At 42.1% G+C, this 19,856-nt stretch overlaps 1 protein-coding gene across 4 annotated transcripts; it reads right to left on the bottom strand.

Annotated features, from left to right (window-relative positions):
- Positions 1-56: 56 nt before the first annotated feature.
- On the bottom strand, positions 57-18,703 carry tjp3 (tight junction protein 3). Of its 4 annotated transcripts, none has more exons than XM_047586457.1 (30): positions 18,534-18,703; positions 12,232-12,288; positions 11,584-11,708; positions 11,351-11,453; positions 10,965-11,259; positions 10,774-10,877; positions 10,483-10,672; positions 10,253-10,328; positions 10,057-10,154; positions 9,823-9,895; positions 9,345-9,512; positions 9,087-9,190; positions 8,513-8,597; positions 7,774-7,850; positions 7,319-7,418; positions 6,448-6,533; positions 5,396-5,474; positions 5,177-5,250; positions 4,780-4,843; positions 4,530-4,686; positions 4,038-4,146; positions 3,732-3,951; positions 3,433-3,638; positions 3,239-3,334; positions 3,054-3,133; positions 2,740-2,950; positions 2,512-2,612; positions 1,650-2,219; positions 1,050-1,108; positions 57-968 (listed from the first exon to the last, which is right to left on the bottom strand). In XM_047586457.1, the coding sequence occupies exons 2-30, from the start codon at positions 12,277-12,279 to the stop codon at positions 842-844; spliced, it is 3,885 nt and encodes a 1,294-aa protein (XP_047442413.1). In that variant the 5' UTR covers positions 12,280-12,288; positions 18,534-18,703; the 3' UTR covers positions 57-841. The 4 variants fall into 4 exon arrangements, with proteins under 4 accessions (XP_047442413.1, XP_047442411.1, XP_047442412.1 ...); XM_047586455.1 differs by lacking the exon at positions 18,534-18,703 and adding an exon at positions 15,840-16,339; XM_047586456.1 differs by lacking the exon at positions 18,534-18,703 and adding an exon at positions 14,630-14,908.
- Between the last annotated feature and the right edge of the window lie 1,153 nt (positions 18,704-19,856).

Raw genomic sequence — 19,856 nt, 5'->3', positions numbered from 1 at the left:
CATGGTGTTGAAAAAGTTGACATTCAATATAGAAACCTGAACCACTTGCATCATGAAACCGTGTAAAGTGACTTTATTTATTTATTTCGATCAAAAACAGAAAATTAACTGTTGAAATTGAAATCACCTCCTGGGAATCAATGGGTTGAACACAAACCTCATAAAAAGAAAGTAAAAGGAAACTGGCACAAAGCGGTCACACATTTTAGATTTAGACATTTCAGCTTTGAAATGGTCATGGTCCATTGTTATTATGTATGCTGTGCCGAGTGTCTGTACATCGTTGCTGCAACAGTCAAGTTCCACAGTTTGCGATTAATAAAGTATCTATTCATCTATAACAATAAAAAAATGTTTTTGTATACAGAAATGAGGTGAAAATAAAGTCTTTTGAAGGGTTTTATTTATTAAACAGATGCATTTATGAAATTAAAACATTTTAATGTAGAAAAAATAAAGGAAAATTACTTAAAATATCTCATAAGTGGCTCTGTGTATTTTCCATGAAAAGACTCATTTGATATGATTTCCAATAACACTAGAATCTGTATATCACAGCAGCAGTAAAAAGGAGTGGAATGATTTGTTTCACATACTGTTCTTAAATAAAAAAACAAAGAGAAATCAGGCACGTTGATCTTAACAGTCACTCTTTTTGGTGATGTTAAATTTCGTAGCTGTCGTTAAATGTTGCAGTGACGTTCAGTGTTCTCATCTGTGACACATGCGAACTTGGCCTATTCAGATAAATTATAAAATACTCAGTAAAAAAAGGTTTGCTGAAGGAGTGGACTTGTTTCCATGTCTTCGTCTGACATCGGCACGCTTTAGCTTCGATCCACTAGAGTTCAGTAGCAGGACCCCACTCAAAGTCCTCCGCCTCATCTTCCTCTTCCTCTTCCTCGGAGCTGTCGCTGCCTTGGATCTTTGTGCGTCTGTACTGGACTGCTTGGTGGTGATGTGCTAACCTGTTGACAGGAGAGATATAGGGGTCAAAATGGGCACAGACTCTCAGTGTGTCTTTACTCAGTAAACAGCCAAAGACTTACACTATTAACTGTGGAGCTTTCTTTGCGTCAGCTTGTGCCTGTGGTTCTGCCATGCGAGCCTAAAAAATTGGTCCAAAAAAAAGAAAAAAAAGAAAAAACAAAACAAAAAAAGAGTTAAACAAGGACGACAATGTAGATCAGGATTTCTAAACAGTTATTAACATACATATGACAGTCGCTGTTTTCAGTAGGTTTTAAACCTCTAGAAGCAAAGTTCAAAATCACAGTTCACTGCTACGACAATCAGAAAACTAGTTCATCAAACAAGAGCAAAAAGAAACTAAAAGAAAGAATTTGCAGCAACTTCAGATGTTCAAAACAAAAGCTATCAACCAATGATCCTTTTCACTCGGTGGTTTTATCTACTTCCTGTTGAGGGGAGCCAGTCTACACTAACTGTGCCCACTGAACCGTTGTGATGCAACACCTCCAGCTAAATGAGAAAAATCTAGTTTTGATTTCACTTTGTAAGTGATTCTCTCTTGTTCTGTTGCTGGATCCATTATAGTGCGATTTATTATTTTTGATAAACTTAAACAGGTCTCAGCTTATAAAATGCAGGTGTACAACAATCTTTTAAACGTGAATGAGAGCACAAACCTCCTGTAATCTGTCTTCGATAGTGGACAGGCTGGCAGGTTCTGGGCTCTCTGCCTGCCCCTCAGCATACGAAGGCTCGTTTCGAGTGGAGGGGTCGGGGGCTCTAAAATCTGGTGGTCCATCTGAAGGAGTGGCTGGTGCAATTACATCGAGAGCGCTGAAGTCTGAGTCTGTGAAACTGCGATGAGAGCGGTCATCCTCCTCATCGGGGCTCTGAGGCGGGCTGTATTGCTCTTGGTGGAGCAGCCTGGGCTCGGGGACGTCCATCAGCGGAGGGATATCTCTGGTAGAACGCAGGTCATCATGGTCGTCGGGCTCCACAGCGGGATTGTGGTGCCCGTAGGTCGGCTCAGACGACCGGGCTAAAGCAGATCCAGCCATCCTGGAGCCCCGGGGACGCACGGCTGCATTCTGCCCGGGGTAAGCCTCGTCCAGTTCCTCGTTGTCGGTGTAGGCCTCTCCGTCTGTGAAGGCCTCTCCGTCTGTGTCCTCCAGGTCACTGGCAGCACTGAGGTAGTCAGACTGAGTTTGATCCAGAGCATCTAGATCCTGTTCTCCACCGCTCTCCAACTGGACAGAACGGACAATGAACTGTTATTAAAATAAAACAAGGCTGTTATTTACTTTCTGTTTTATTTATTTCTGATAGGGACAAAGAGGTTTATTGTATTAAAAATTCTTAACTGAGTAAATTAACCCACTCCTCATCTTTTTAGAGGCTGTTTTTATTTATTTTTTTAAATATGCAAGTAGTAAAGTAGACCTTGAACTTAAAGTTTACTGACCACCAAAGAGGAAGTCGATATGAAGAGAAGTTAAATGTGCGTCAGTGTTTGTGTGTGTGAGGAGCTGTGAGTTGTACCGTGACTTCTGACACCCAGACAGGTTTGGACTGCTGGTGGCGGATCTTGTCCTTTAGAGTCTCATACCAAACATTGGAGCTGGGCTGCAGGTCGACACGTGCTGAAAGTCAAAAGGAACAGGAACCATGTGAAATGACAAGTAAATCTGTACGAGTACATCTGTCAGGGATTAATAGATGGAAAAACAAAACAACAACTCTTAAGTGTTTGAGTTTAATGAGGATTACCTGCGAAAAGGTGGCTGCAGTGTTTCCTCATCTTGAGTGCCTGTGTGTAAAGGCGTCTGGAGCTCTTATTGGAGTTGGGGCTGTACCTCTGCCTCATGGCCTTCACGTCCTTGCGGCTGTGAGGGTCTAAGAAGATGACCATGGGATGGTATTGGATGTAGTTCAGCCTCTCCACTGCAGTAGGAGTGATGTCCAGCAGAGGGTGCTTGTCCTGAGAGGAGAGAAAAAGAAAAAGTCCAGAGTAAACAGAACACAGGAAACAGGCTTTTCATGATAAAATGTTACCGCAAACATAAATGGGTTTGACTGCTCACCTTCTCTGCTATTCTCCTCACTGTGTCCAGTTTAATAACTGTGGAGCTGCTCTCTGATGCCCCACTGCGAGGAACCATCTCTGGATAATTGCAACAGGAGAGAAAAACAATGTTTAATGTAAATAGAACATGTATAACGTAAAAACAGTATCAGATTAGAAAATGTCACAAAAAAAGAAACCAACCTGCCACCTCGTATTCATCAGGCATCTCTGTGGCCAGCTTTTCCATGGCGATATCATTAAGAGGACCCAGAATGACAATGGGCCGTTTGAAATTAGCTGGGAGAAAACAAAATAAACAAGTCAACGCTGTGAAAACTTGTTCGACTAGATATGGACTCATTATCGCCAACGGTGTGAGAGGATGAAAAACTAACCTTCCCTGAGCAAGACTCTCTCGTATGCTGGGAATTTGCCCTGGATGGTGAGCTGCAGCAGGTCGTCACGACTCCGCCGGTTGTTCTTCTCATTCTTTTTGTTCCCTCTGAGACCCCGTAGTTTCCAGAACTCGGCTCTCGGCCCCGTCACCTGCCTCTCTCCAGTCCCCCGCTGGGCCCGCTCCAGGCTGGCCAGATTCTCCGCCCTGTGGGAGAAGATGACCGCAAGCTGAAAACTGAATCATGGCCTTTAGTTAACCTAGAAATCAGAATCTCTTCTCCATGTCCTCCTCCCTCACCTGGCCTGGTTGGGGATGGTGCCTTTGTCCATCTCGTGCAGGTCGTTCCCCATGCGGATGGCCAGCCAGTGTCCTATCTTCCCACGGTGCATTGTGTCCACCACCCTGAACACCTCTCCTCGGGTGAAGCTCAGACCAATAGGGCCTTCTGCCTCGTGGTCAAAGTGAGTGCGGATGTAGAAGTTGTCTCCCAGATTGGACTTGATGATCTTCTTATAGACTGAAAAGAGTCAGAAGTGATAAATCCCGTCACTGGTCGGGATTCAAAGGAAGAGACCCCGTGATCCGTTTTTGCTGCACACTTACGGTCCATCTTATTCTGGGTTCGGATCGCAACCTCTTCTCCTGTCCTGATGTTGAGGAGGAAGTTGGCGGCTTCTTCTCGTGTGAAATGACCAAAATCTATGTTATTCACCTGAACAAAATGAGACACACGTCTGTTATAGTTTGAGAGGATTTATTTAAGACACTTAACCAGATTCGAGCCAAACCACTTCTGAATGCATGAAAACATATTTAACAGACGACTTCTGGATTACATTCATACAAAGATCATGTTCAAAACCATAAAAAGAAAAAATAAACTGTTTAATAATCAAACTGGAGATACAGTATATGATTCGCTATAGGAGTCCTGCATGTAACAGTCAATCACACTGTGACTTAGCATAGAATCAGAATAGATTTTCAGAATTGTAATGTGATGTTATGTCTAGATCAATATTAAAGATAGTGCTTCATTAACGTTCACCTAAAGTTAACAAACTAACACAATCAATACAAGCAAAATCACAACACCTGCATGATCTGGTCTCCCTCTTTCATTCCCTGTTCATATGCAGGGCTGTTTGGCTGAACTCCGCCTACAAAGATACCGACATCATTTCCTCCCACCAGCCTCAGACCCAAACTTCGCTCCTTCACAAACGACACCGTGTGCACGTCCGAGCTGTACCTGAGAAAAATGGAGAAAGGAGTCAGATGACTGGTGCTGGGAATTTACAGGCTCTGAAATGTTTATTAAAACAAAGTGAAACATGGCACTCACCCCGGGTTAGATGTCGGGTAAGAATCTGGAGGAAGGGAATAGATGGGCTCCTCCGCAGGCTTGGCTGGAAGAGATATGGAAATAGTGAAACTCCTTTCTGACAAATTTGATTCATAATGTTCTACTGTAAATATCCAAAAAAAAAAAAAAAAAAAAGGGCCCAACTGGCTGTGTTTTCCTGAAGACCAGTTGTTTTTTTGTACATGCCATAACATGTATAACTTTTACAGACCACTTACTAAAACATTGGAAAACCACCAATTAATTAAGCCTATATTTACCTAATACGTTACTAAACCAATAAACTGATAAGTAAATGTGGAAGTAATAAAAACTCAATAACTATCAAACTCAAAACCTATTCATTGCCAGTTGTGTTATTCATTCTGAGCCTTACAGTAGAGTGGTGGGTTGCTCTTCACAGAAATCCCAGACTTGACGGTGCCGGTTCCATTAGTAGTACGAGAAACTCTGAGAGGTGGAGAAAACATAATCTGTGATATTAATCTCGTACAATACAATCCCAGAGGAAATGATGGAGGAGAGGAGCCTTCACGTCTGCAGGTTACTGATCTAATGTGAGTGTGTTGAGGTGAATAGAATCACTCTGCCGTACCTGGGGCGGTTATCCTCCCGCTCAGAGCTCCCAGACCTCCTGAGATGTGAAAGCTGATCTGACTTAGAAGAATCTGAATCTGAATGACATAAATAAACAGAGACTGGTCAAGACTCACACTGCTCTAAAACTTAAGGGGGGTTACATCACTCTCTGCTGCTAAGTGAGTCTTATAATGGACTGGGTGTCGCTGGATGTTACTGGAAAAAATGCTGGTTTAAAGTATTATGATTTCATAATGCTAGAACTGGACGGTAGTCAATAGCCTTCCCTTAGCTGATAAGGCAAAGTAAACTTCACATTAAAAACATTTCACTGGTAAAACAACTTCTTTTATGAAGTAGTCATAAGAAATGCCATGTTCTTTTTCACTGAACCACCTCTAATGGATTTCTTGTGTTGTTACAGCCTGAGTCACTTGCACTATTACTAAAGTCAACTGGTATTTTTGTCATTTTGTAATTGTAGATCAGTTTGAAATGTTGCAGGGAGCGATGGCACAAGAAGGAGCAGCCACAGTGAGCTGTTAGATGGAACATAATGTCAGTCCAGTGCTGTTCACAGACTGATAGAAAGCAGCCTATTAATGCCTTATTTATTTTGAAGAGCAGGATCCTGACTTAAAGGATTAAACTGCATTCGCTGTTACTAACTACAGGTGACTTTTTATTTTATTTTTTCATTTAACCTTTATTTTACCAGGTTAGTCCTACTGAGATCAATGATCTCATTTTCAAGGGGAAACTTGGCCAAAATAGCAGCAGCATAAAAAGTTACAGAGCGCACACAACAAACAACAACGAAAACATTAAAAGTAATATTAATCCAGTACAAATGATAATATTATAGCTACAGACAATGACAAGCACCGACCAATGTATTTATCATTGAGGTAATGAGAACTGAATGAAGAATAGCGGGGTAAGGCTCCCAAGATTCATTTTTTTTGGTGATGCCAAATAAACCAGGACTGAAATGTTAGGTGTGACCACTTTAATGTTTAATGATCTAATCTGAAACACAGACAAGGAGAGCACGAGATCTACACTGACCATCTGCAGGTGGTCTGGCAGGTGATGGCTTGCGACGAGAAGACTTCTGACTTAAAGCGACTGATGGGGATTTCTCAGGCAGCACTCTGACAGAAACATAAGATGAACAAAAAAAAATAAAGTTATACAAGATATTTAATTTTGAATTACAGCAAGTTATCAAATGAATGTGGTATGTTGCTCAGCACTTGAATCAATATGTGATGCAACCTTTGCAGGAAGTCTTGTCATGTGCACTGGTGTGTACAGAGTGTCCAATGATGAAACAGCACTTGTGTTCTGTGTGTTTACTCATGTTGAGCAGATGAACCAGTCTGACATCCTCCCAGTGCAACTTCACACATCTCCACAGTACAACAATAACCTAAAGGTGAACTCCCACGTCCCAGGTTTACACTCAACACAACAAAACATCCTGGGTTGTTCCAAATGTTTTCAGTAGAATTGTATTTAAAGTTTAGTTTTAAATATCCTCATGTGTTGTAGTAACCAGAGCTCTATCAGACCTCAATATTGGTTTTAGTAAAGTCTAATAAACTGAACTCACTTCCCCCTGAAAGAACATTTCTTTCTGTCAGTCCATGTCTCACTCTGTAGGATATTTAGGATACGTAGGGAGTGTGTTACCCATCACGAATTATTTACTAGACCTTAGTCTTACGAAGTGACCTGTCCATTATCTGACCAAACCTCAGTCAATTTACTATCAATAGACTTCAGGTTTACTGTCAATAGTTCCTCAGGTCGAACTGATCCCCTCAGATGTACAGATGGAATTATGAAACTTGTCAAAATGTAGCTTAGCATTTTTTCACCAACATGCCTCATATGATGGAGACAGTCAACAGGCGATCAGTAACATAACTCTCACCTGTATCGATTTTTGGCTTTGCCTTCGCTGTCTGTGGAGTTCTTGCGGGGGACAGCGTTGTAGCTGGCCTCTGACTCAGAGTCTGAGTGAACTGTGGAGGCTGAAAAGTTTCATCAAATTAATCATATTTCAAGCCATTGTTTGACAGAAAATTCACTAAATGACAGCTAAAAAAATGTAGCTGATTTTGTTATGGAGACTTTATAAAAACAGGACTCTCTCTGTATCTTGTTAACAGACTCTGTTCATGTGAGTTTCAGGTGGGGCACCACCCACAGATTTTCCTAATGAAAACTACACCAGTTATTTAGAACTCAACAAGCTACTTAGATGAGTGGACACCATAGTATAGAAAATGTCAAAAACAAAAAACAAAGGTTGGAAATGTTTGATTTAAAAAAAATATTCAACACTAGAAACACAGACACTTCACTGAGTCATTACGTTAGACGCACCGTTCTGTGGTGGGTTGTTGGCAGGGCTCCATCGTGGCGGCTCCACCTGAGGCGCCAGAGAAACAGATGGCAGGACTCTGTAAGAGAAGAGAGGGAGGTGGGAGTGAGGGAAGAGGAAGACAACAAATCTCAGTTATGTTTTGGTGAGGGGGGACCAGTGGCTAATATGATGATTATTGATGAGAGGAGGAGACTGAAATGTTGAATATTCACCTTATCTCTGAGGGAAGCTCTCTCTGTGAAGCTTTGTGACTGATCAGAATTGAGCGTTAACGTTAGTGTAGTTATGAGCTCCGTGGTTGTGTCTACTGTGAGTGTTAAACATGCAGATTTTCATGAACTGACTGGTGGATGGGAAACTTGTTCTACTGACGCGTCAATGCTATGTGTCCTGTGTTTGATCAACACTTAGCCACATACAGGAGAGGAACGTGTTCAGGGAAAGTCACTTTTATTTCATTGGTTAACAAATGTCAGCACACTGGGTACACAATCAAAAGCACAAACCAAAACAAAACGGGCGACAAAATGAGACTTCAGGCACAAAATGCGTTAATCAATAAAAATCAAAACAGAAAGAGGTAATTTATGGTTAAGAGGCAAATAAAATTTATGATTATATTAGTATAACAACATAAGAGCCACGCAGTCTGCTCAGTTTCTGGTCCATGAGATGCTGCTGAGTTTCAGGTAGGGGGTGGGGGTTGGAGGTGGGTTTGGGGCGGACCTTCATCTGTACCTGTATCTGCTGAGAGATTCCTGACTGTACGAAGTGCTGTGCCTCTGAGGAGGCGCCGACGTGTCGTCCGACTCAGAATCAGAATCTGGGAAGAAAAAGAAAATGACAGCGGTTATAAAAATATCCAATTATTGTACGTGTAAAATCCAAGTATGTATCAATTTAAATGTGGACTGTAAGCTGCCACTGACTTACTGACACTTAGAGGTTTTATAAATAGGAAACCTCTTCTAGTTCTTTTGAATTCAACCAAATATATTTTTATAATTCAGGTGAAGTGACTCTTTATTTTGACTGCGTATATCATTACAACTGTGCCAAAATAACAGTCTGTGTCTTACATGTGTATCACTATGTCAGCAGCCATACAAAAACTACTGGGGCCTTATCTTAAACCATTCAAAAACCAAACCCGTTTTCAGGAGCAGTCTCCATGTTTGTCTCTAGCCTTCACTTTGAATGTTTACTGATGAGCAGGTGTCAAATAAAGATTAAGTAAATATTGCCAGAGAGGTGTCAAAGTCCGGGATGTGTGTGATCACAAGGAGGCTGGATTGTGTGTATGAGTGCTGACCTGGGGGCTGGACTCTCACTGGTGAGTTAACCCGTCGTAGAGGCTCCTGGCGAACATTGATGGGAGAAGATCTCAAGCCTACGAGAGGAAGATCAGGGAGAACTCTGCAGGAAAACAGAAAAATAAAACAGGACAAGAAAGTCAGAAATCAGAATCAAAAACATGACCTACTAATAAATATGACTTATTTAAAGATCGATGAAGGTATGGTCTATCACAAAGTGCTCCAATTTAATCTTAGATGAGCAACATTCGTACTTATATCTAGAGTCCATGCGGGAGCTGTCTCTGGGAGGAGGCGAAGGACTACGATCCGAGTCTGACTCGGATACGGGCCTGCGAGGCCGTGAGGAAGAGGAGGCACTCCAGTTGTGGTGTACAGGGGATGATTGGGGGTTGGGAAGGGTGGACATTCCTGACAGAGTTCTGCATGAAGAAAGAAATGTTGAAGAAGAATTACAAAACTTTATTTCCATATACAAAGTAGCTTTGACAAAAGTCAAACTTAGACAAATGTCATTAAATGTCTTGTGATCCTAAATCCAACACACACACAGAACAGTTGTCACACAATCTGGGTTTGGGTTAAAAGGTCTGAAATGATTAACACATATCCACGATGTAATAAAAGCTCTATCAATTCTTCAAAAAAATGTTTCTTACAATATTGTAAACACTGAAAGTGATTTTGATTGATTATTATTTGACAATACAACATCAAGGCAACTGAACTGACTTGTATTTCTCTGGACTTTGTCTCCTGACGAGAGGTGGAGAGGTGCTGCGGTCAGACTCTGATTCAGAAGGGGCTGTGGAAACAATATTCAATCAGTCAATGATGCATGGATTTCAAAGTAATTGTATAACGTATACTGTATATACTGTGAATATTTCTACAGGCAACACAATGGTAACAGATGAACCGTTAATGTGTGGCTGTAGAAATAAAGTGATCATCTGTAGGACCGACCTCTGCGAGGGGCGTAGGTTTTTGCAGGAGGCCGAGACAATGTGGAGCGCACAGGTGATGAATCCCGGGACTTGACTGGTAGAGGTTCAGCTCTTTGTCTGAGTGAGGAATAGAAGTTCAGTGCATTAAAAAGGGTAGTTATTATAAATACTAATTTCTTCTTTAGTGGATGGTGCAGAGTGGGGTAAGTCTGTACCTGCGCGTCCGCTTCTCTCTGTTGGGTTGACGTGATGTTCTGCGAGGGGCCATGTCCTCGTCAATGTCTGAAATGTCTGTGATTGGACAGAAAATAATAATAAAATTATTACCAGAAATTATTTCCTTTGAGTAATTTCGACACTTGTTTTCTCTGCGGTGGGAATCTCCCGTTGGTCCAGTACCCACACATTTAATTAACCACCCTTTCCCCTCTGAGTGAATTCTCACCCTCCAGCTCAGAGCTGCTGTCTTTGTAACGTTCGTTGTCGCTGTTGGGGGTACTGTCGGCCACCTCTGGGATGCTGACCAGGAACTTGCGTTCGTCTCTGAGGACTGTCATGGTCAGTTTGCCTCTGCTCTTCTCCACCAGGTGTTTCGTCTCCAGCAGTGATAGGTTCTCAGTCGTCATGCCATTGATCTGCTCACAGCAAAGAAATCGATTAACACAAACAGGGGACCACAGTCATCACAGACTGTGTCAGGCTTTAGTTGTAGCTTAAAACACAACTTGATGTTTACCTTGAGGATGAGGTCTCCCTCCTGCAGCGTGCCTTCCTTTGCAGCCAAACCGGTGTCTGTCATGTGCTTGATGAAGATCTGACTACCCAGCTTCAATCCATACTCTTAAAAAAAAAAAATCAGCACAGACATCAGCACTTCAGACAGACATGAGGCGTGGAGTTATTATTAAACTCAGGGTGAAGTCTTACCATCTGTGACTTTCTTCTTAACCAATGTAGTTTTGATTGGCGTCTCTGCGGCATTGTTATGCGGTAGCCTCTTGTATCCAGACGACATCAGTGGCAGTGTGTTTCCGTGTCCATTACGGTCAGGTGTGGTGCTGCGAGCGCGATAGCGGAAGCGGTCGCCATCTCTGTTGTCGCTGGCATCGGAGTAGCGTCGTGTTCGCCTGGGAGGGTCCTGGTCCAGGAGGTTGGAGTGGGAAGCTGCTCGAGTCGGTTTCGTAGTAGCGGGGATCTGGATCTTGCGAGGACGTTTCACCGTCTGGAGAAGTTGAAGAGGAGGCGGTATTTTAGGGAAACAGTCAAACAGTAACACAACAAAGATTAGAAGTTGCTGCGTTCTCCATACTCACTATGTTTGCTGTCTTGCCACTAGACTTGAGGGTGTGAATGGTGAAGTTAGAGTGAACATTCTCCATAGATACTCCATTTACCATGACAATCTGGTCTTTGGTGCTGCAGGGCACAAGAAGACACACATGAACCTTGTCGTTAAGTTAACACACCTTCCAGGTAAATTTACACACGCGTGCAGGCGGGTGGTCATGTGTCTTTTTAAGTCAACCGTCATGTGACACCAACTTACAAGAGTCGTCCCATGGCGGGTCCATTTGGCAGCACGTCTGACACCACCACAGCCGTGTCCCCGTTGTCCGGGTGAGGCTTGTCCTTGCCTCCTGATAGGGCAAAACCAAAGCCCAGTTTGGGATCCTGCCATTTTGAGAGGGAGAGAGAGCGAGAGAGATGAAAAAAATGGAGATGACACAGTAATAAAATGACAGAGGAGCGGAGAAAGAATGCAGGGAAGTAGGTGGGTAGAGTGTGAGCGTGTGTGGGAGATGCAGTGCAGAGATAGAGGGAGACAGAGCACATTCCAGCGGCGTTGAGTATGAGGCAGGAGAGTGAAGAGCTGGCTGGTGCTGTGGTGCAGCAGGGTGTGTCGCTCTGAATTCCTGATGAAGTCTGTGAAACTGAGAGGTCTGAAGCACGGTGCAGGTCTACCCCCTGAAAGCCCCTCACAATAATACCCTCAGCAACTACACCGAAACTTCCCTTGTGCCATTCGTTGCGGCTTCTACTTCTACAATTGTATAACTACCGACAAACTACAGCACTAATGTGCTACATACATTGTCTTCGTATTTAACTGTAGTTGACAGATACAATCTTAAAGTCTGAAATAGTTAAAAAAAAAAATCACAGACTAGACATGAGACATTCGTCATCCACTTACTTTGGCCAGTGTTATTGTGTGTTGCTCCCATATTGTTATCTCCTCCATGCCGGGTTTCTGAAAAGAAAAATACAAACAAACAACAAACGTGAAATGATTTCAATTTGAAAATATCAAGTCATGATTTATTAATCCTGTCATATGACCTGGGTCCTTACGAGGCGGACAGTTGAGCCTGAGCCGAACAGAAAGAGTGTGTGTGTACGTACACCTCAACCTGATCTCAGCGTGTTCACACCTGTCACAATCCTGCCTGACCGGTGTGGAGGAGGGGCTACCTGGAATGTGGCTACACACACACGACTATGTGGCGCTGACAACATCTAACATCTGGGGCTTGTCCAGTAGGAAAATGATAGAAGAATAATGTATAGAGGCAAACAGACACTGCAAATAACACTCAATCACTTAATGCTTAGTCTATTGCTTTCTTAAAATAACTGAAAATAGTGGAAGAATGAGTTTAAATGCTGTCAGTGGTGTCTTCAATGTCTTCTAAAAGTCCAAAAGCCAGTGATAAATAAATAATTACTCTTTGTATAACCAAGAAAACCCTGAGTGATGTGTAAAGTGAATGTTTGTCACTCATTTTCTGTGGATCAGTTAATTGTCCCAGACAAATATATTTCCTTTTCCAGTGACACTGATACACCTGCTTTTCACAACGCGTTTCTATGGCTGACTCTTTGTAAACAGTCGGATCACTCCGCCCCAGGGGTTTAGGGAGACTGCATTCATCAACAGTCATACAGTCTTACGTATACTTGTTTTGAAGACATACTGTGAAACATTTGAACCTCTGTGCCTTGTCTGACTTTCATCTCAATCATAAAATCACACGTGCGTATTTGTACATTTTTTACAAGTTACTTTTGATGGGAAGGATTTTTATAATCACCAAATGAAGACACCGCACTTTTACCTGACGGCCAACGTGGTAACATGCCTCTCGTGATATGCATTTTCCACATACTGGCAACAAAACAAAAGTAAGGGCCGGCTGGTCCTGAACTATATTTCATAGACCAATGAAGACACAGTCACAGTATGAACAAGTAAAGCCTGATAGTCTAGTCAGTGACACGGAGGAATCACGTTGTAATCAGTTGTCAAAAACCACTCTGAAAGCCACATGAGTACGAGGCTCTGACAGACTGACACATGTACTACCTTAAGGAAATTCATTGAGAGCAAACACCTGCTGAACCAACAACCTGTCACACCCAAACACATCACCTACATGTGTAATATGGATTGCTTTATTTTGTTGTTTCACATTAAGGATTAGTTCATTTGGTGCTATTATATTTGTAAAAAAAAACATCAATCTAACTTTATTGAGGTGTAGAAGTCTCCCACCCAATCACCACAAAAATCTCTGGTGGGTAACTCGAAGTGCAGGTGTACAGTATTACACTGGGACCGTGGACCATTTGTTTGACCAAGTTAATCATTAACCCAAGGACATAAAAAAAACACACCATCTGACCTGATTGCTCAAATAAAAGTAGGCCATGGATTTTCAGACTTGATACCAAGCTACCATTTTAATCACACCAACACTGATACTCTGGCTCTTATTGTTTAATATCTACAGTTTCAGCTACAAGCCTACGACAGCAAGTGAATGACTGAAAGGCGACTCAAATCTGTTAATCTGAAAAGAGCAGTAGCTCGTTTACAGAGCGTCCTTGAACATCCAGCCCGTTTACCATGGATGATAAATCAGGATTAGCTGAAGTAACAACTCGAGGGAAGAGCAAAGAGCAAACGAGACTGTAAAACTACTTGTTCCTCAGAGGAAATGGAAGACGAGGTCGGCTTTGTTGCAACACTAAGCTGCTACTCAAAAAGCTCAGTTACAGCACAGTGATGATACAAGCTGTTAAACTTTAACCCTAGATTTAGAGCAGACTGATGTAGCTATGTGATGAATGTGAATCAGTAGACCAGAAAGTCACTACTATAATGTTCCTCTGAAAGAACAAAGGCAAAAATCAGTCACAGGGGTTTAATGAACATGTTTTGTACATTTGGTGATTTACAGTAATTAAACCAGTCACAAATATGACGCGTCACTGGATCAGACAAACTGAGTAACTACTGCATGGACAGCACAATACAATACACAATACAAATCTGACACACCAAAAAATTTTAATCCAAATGTAGCACATGTCAACCGAGAGTAGGCAGAGATTTCTGTTTATTTAGTGGTTTACGCCCATGATCGTTTCTGTCACTCCTTCAGGGTTTCACCTTGCCAGGTCTGAGGGCTCAAACAGATCACGAACAATTCCTACCTTTGTTCAATGTTGACAGCTTTGTTTAGACAAACACATTACACATGTAGGCTTTAAGAATCATGAATGCTGTGCACTTCTCCCTCTCCACTCACCGTTTGGTCTTTGAACCTCACTTCCATTTCCCGCTGAGACTTCTAGCCTGAACACAACACCTGCGGCCTCCAGCGTCAATGAACAGCCAGTTCTTTATATTCCATACGCTAGTAGCAAAACAATCACAGATCCACGGTTGTCCAACTCAAGTTACTTTTCTGCTCAGATCAGCTCTGAACAGACGGTGGCTGAGGTCCAGCAGAAACCTGATCCTGTTGCTGAAATTATTTGTAATATGACCAGCTGTGGCGTTTCTCTCCCAGCAGGGAGAGGAGACAAAAAACATGTAGGAGCAGCCTCACCTGCAGAGCGCTCCTCCCCCTCCAGTCTTTGCCCATTCTCATAGATACTCTCTAGTGGCCTTTAATGAGCCTGGATTTAAGGTGGAGCTGCATTACAGCAAACCCCCGATAGATGAGGACAGAGAATCGCCTTAAATGCGACAGGTTGTTATCGGTCAGAAGAAATGAATGTGACTGCCAGATGGGGCTGTAATAAAGACATACTAGCGAGAGGCTAATTTCAGGACTCAGTGATTCCTTGGTATAGATACTGCTGCTTTCAAACCACACACAATATAATTCTCTAATACTATACTCTTTACACTTATGCACTCTGCCACTGAACACTCCAACTCTACAGACTGAATTTTACAATGCAAAACTTTTCATGCTTTATGCAAAGCGTTGCACATATTTCCATCAACAGCCTATATCTGTGGCTTTAAAAACAAACAAACTGCCTCGTTTTTACCCAATGTCTGTCAGTTACCCAGTCCAAGCATTGATCATTTAGTCTATAAAACACACGGTTACATAGCTCTTCAGTATTTAACCGCAGTATTTTTTCTTCCAGTGTGGAAATATTCTATAACTGCATTAGTTTGAGTTAATGTTGTGACGTATGCTTTATTTCTGTTATCTATCTATGTAGTTTTCAGACTCTAACATGTCAGTATCACAATATCATCACTATCTGAAGACAAAAATGATACGTCACTACTTCTACTTTGTGGGTTATATTAAATATCTCAATGTTATTATTATTTTTTTTAAACAAAAGAGAACATTTAAGAACCTTCTGGACTTTAAACTAAGCTGAAGTTATATCACTGCTGCACTACAGTCAACATAAAGAGGAACTACAAACTGATCTAGTGCGACACAGATAAATTGAGATGCTGCAGTACTGTACTATCCATTCACTTACGGGCACCACCAACAGTGGCGGCGGAGGCTCCGGCGGGACGGAGCCAAAATGTTTCAGCATCTTGAGCCGCTGCGTCAGATTCATGACGATATTAGCGACGTGATCCCCTTCTCCGAAAGAAAACACCTGCTCACCAACTCAGTCACAGACACAAAAAGTCTCCAGTGGGTGCTGGTCAGTGAATGACCTTGTAGTCTGTTTCTCAGTCACACATGGCCACTGATGCAAGTCCTCCAAAGATAAACAATCCACAGAGAGACGCTATTAATCTAAAAGAAAACAAACTTTCATTCTCCGCTTCCAACCAGTGTGTCCATCACTCCACAGTTGTGTTCTGTCTCCTCAATGGTTCCCTTTGTGACGAGTTCATGGAGTCAAATAGGTCCTCTTGCTCCAACTGTCAGTGGTATGTGTGTGTCTTGGTTAACTTTCCCACAGGACAGCAGTAGGTCCCAAGCTGCTGGCTGAGTTTCAGACCGCTGGGTGCTATGGTTACGTTGGAGGAATGAGAGCGCTGGGCTGTTAATAATTGACGGGGTGTTTGCTACACTATAGGTCTGTTCGCTCTGAGTAAAGTTTCCTGGGTTCCTACAGAGGCTCTGTTGTGTCTAAGGATCAGGAAGTAGCACTGTAGCAACAGAAAGCTCTGATGCGCTCTCTGCTTTGTGGTTAATGTTTATTCATGCCCCAATGAATGGGCGTGCTGCACCGCAATCCCTTTCTGTTTGTCAGTGTCCAGCCTCGTCAAGGTTGTACTGACTATGAGCTCGACCCTGTTTAGAGGGGGATATATATATATACACACACATACACCCTTGAGAGTTTATATTCACATAACTATGTGTGAATAATAAAACTTACAACAGCATAAGAGCCTGGCTTGGGTTCGGCCAGGTTTAACAGCTGGCCTCAGATCAGTGGGAGGCCCGGTGGTGAATTATTAATCGACCTGTAGAAAATAGAGCTCAACCAGCAAGTACCACTGTAACCACACACAACCACTCAGCAAAGGTGTGTCCCATCCTAGTAGGTAAATACTCCCTCCTTCCTGGGTCACTCTCTGTTCCGCAATAGTCACTTCAAAAGCTTTTTCGTTTTCGAGCTAAGGCCACTCCTACTGGCCATCCAACATGCAAACTACCAACTCTATGCTCCTGCACACCCGCAGGCTAGCCAGCCACGTCACCAAAAATGCAGACGCTTACTGTTAATGTGAGGTCAAACCAAAGCTCCTCAACACTATGTGGTCGAAATAAGCTACTCTGACAATTATTAACAAAGCAGGAGGACATGGATGTACACAGGTATGCACGCATGAGCCACAAATGTACTTCAACATACTGCGATTAGCAGAGGTCGAAACCAAAACTTCTCTGAGTAAATATAGATCTTAGCAAAACAAATACTCCAGACGTTGGCAAAGCCCAAAGAGTGACTGTAATTATCTGTAAAGACCACGGCTTTGTAGCTTCCACCGTCAACACAGCGGAGTTACTTAAGGCATGTTATCAGCAGTGTTTATACACACCTACTTTATAGCTTACCTGGACTCATATAGGCTACTAATGGTTTCACTTTAAGTTACAGGATACATGTTAGGACTTTTTTAAAAAAAAAAAAATAAAACAAATAATAATAAAAAAAAACAAATAAATAAAGAGGACACGCAAAAACTGGTTTTAAAGATGAAACAAGCTAGAGATGCAAAACTCTGCAACGTGAAGGGCATTAAGCGTGACATTAAAATTCTCTATTGCCTATTATAAAGAGGCAACCGCCCCTTTGATATGTGTGTGATATAGGTATGCAAATGTTGCCATGTTGTCATTTTTTCATCTGTGGGTGCTCAGAAATCAAAAATAACATTTATAGCAGTATTAGGCATCTACACAGCACTACTAACATAACAATTAAACATGTTTTATTGATATAACCAGAGTCCCACACACACACATCTCTAGAAGAAGATGTGATGGCTGCTGATAAAAAACCTTCAGCTCTGATCAAGAGCTTCAGGATTCTCTCTCATGTCACTGAACTTCCCTGAACAGCGAGGCCTTCGCCTTAATGGATTCCTACCATTCTTAATCTCGCCGTGTATCAGTAAATACGCTGGCTGGAGTCAAAGTCTTCCCCTTTGACTCCACAGACGCAGCAGGTGGGGAATGCAGTCGAAACTATTGTGAAAGATTGTGGCAGGCAAGTAGAAACTTGCATGTGCGGCAGAACCAGTAGGGCGAGGAAAAAGAAAGTGGGGCCAGCAGCTGACAGTCACCATTCCACCAACACACTAACCAAACATCTAGACAGCTGTTAAATAGCAATAAATATAAATACATACTGTGTTAGCCTCAGAACAAAACACGCTCCTGAACACACGGCGAAAACAACCACACACCTGACATGCATCTTTAATTACTCAAAGTGAACATAAGAAAAAAAAAAGTAAATTGTCTGTAAAACTTTCAGTCCAGTGTTAATGTATTAGCTTGTAAATTTCTTGGCTAGCAGCTAATTTTCTTAATTGTTGTCAAGCTTCTAAATATAAAATGTCATTTACTTATATAAAAGGCGACACAAGCTTCGGCGTTTCTTTTGAACTTCACCTTCCCCTCCACAGGCTGCGGACTGACACACGTTTTGACTACCTGTGTACCACATGAAAAGAGACGGAAATGTCAAAAACAAACGTACCTGTAAACTTCCTCTCTGTGCCTTTATCTGTCTGTCACCGTTAGACGAGCTCGTCCAAGCTCAAAAATCCTCCCGAGAGAAGCTCTTCAACGTCTCGCTGTCTCAACTTGACCGTGTCGCTGGTTTGAAAAGTTTCTCCTAAATCTTCCTCAACTCAGGTGAAGGGGCGTGGCGTAGACGGCGCGGCGTACAGGTGAGTTTCGTGACGTCAGCACGCGAGTGTCGCGTCAATGGCAGGAAGTTTGTCCTCCTCTTAAATAAGTCCCCCGCCCAGTTTTGGCTGCGATATGCGGTATATGTGATTGAACACAAGTTAATGAGTAGTTGCTTGTTGATAGTCTTTCATGTAAGTGGAAGTTTTTTTTGTATTTATTTATTTTTTAGATATTGTAAGTGTGGGAAGTAATCTTTAATCATAAAATGATAAACAATATAGGCCTATATAACAGGAAGTACAAACTTTACAGATAAGCTCTGGTCTTTTCGAGGCTTACTGTTTGCTTCCTTAAATTCTACCGTATATTGCCCTGTGCTTTACTAAAGGAACTTCAGATTTAAAATATTTTTCATCACTATAACAATAGGCAGCCTACACAGCAACTGGAATAAATATGAAATAAGCTGATTTCAAGATGGCCCCTTGTTCTGTGTCGTACAGACTCCACACAACTAAAATTTACTCTATTATGACGTGCACAAATTGGATGGTTAGATGACTGGACGATTTGACGTCCATTTACACAGGAAGTGTGACTCAGATGTCCTTATATCCTTTCTGGGATGGGATTTGTGGGTTTCTGCTGAGAACAAATACTTGTAGAATAATTCAGTTCTACTTTCAGTTCTTCTTTTTATTTTCTCAGAATGAGGGCCGATGTCACACGTAGGGTTGCCACCTTTCAGAAATGGAAATAAGGGACGCCCACCACGGTCCTTGGGGTGGGGATTTAAACAGTCAACAGATTTCCCTCACTTCTTTTTCTAAGTGTATTTCTTGTTACTCGCTTTTGAGGACGTGGTGGAGTCCCGGGTGCTGCGGACATTTTTAAAAGGCGTATATATCCGTATGTATATATATTTTTTTATTTTTATTTTTTTTTTTAGCTGCGTCTGTCTCTAGGCAACCGTGACAGCGCCACACGCACAACAAAGTAATACCACAACGTAGTATTTCCTGTTTTATTTTGTTCATTATTGTTATATTTAGTGTATATGTGTGATACAGACACATGTATTGGACATTTATGAAAATACGGAACAAATCGCGTCCTGTATCGGTTCAATACGGGACGCAACATTTAACTGCAAAATAAAGGACGATTC

Source organism: Mugil cephalus, chromosome 6 (assembly GCF_022458985.1).
Source record: "Mugil cephalus isolate CIBA_MC_2020 chromosome 6, CIBA_Mcephalus_1.1, whole genome shotgun sequence".
Classification (NCBI taxonomy): Eukaryota; Metazoa; Chordata; class Actinopteri; order Mugiliformes; family Mugilidae; genus Mugil; species Mugil cephalus.
The sequence above is the reverse complement of the archived record's forward strand: the minus strand, read 5'-3'. Positions and strand labels throughout refer to the sequence as shown.

What these genes read in the sequence shown, in the direction of transcription:
- tjp3 (XM_047586455.1), bottom strand. Translation starts at nt 15,923, where the DNA reads ATGAATCTGACGCAGCGGCTCAAGATGCTGAAACATTTTGGCTCCGTC. An exon ending in TAAGAAGAAAGTCACAGATG is followed by an intron (nt 10,878 to 10,964) that starts GTAAGACTTCAC and finishes TTTTTTTTTAAG; the next exon opens with AGTATGGATTGAAGCTGGGT. An exon ending in AGGGAGACCTCATCCTCAAG is followed by an intron (nt 10,673 to 10,773) that starts GTAAACATCAAG and finishes TGCTGTGAGCAG; the next exon opens with ATCAATGGCATGACGACTGA.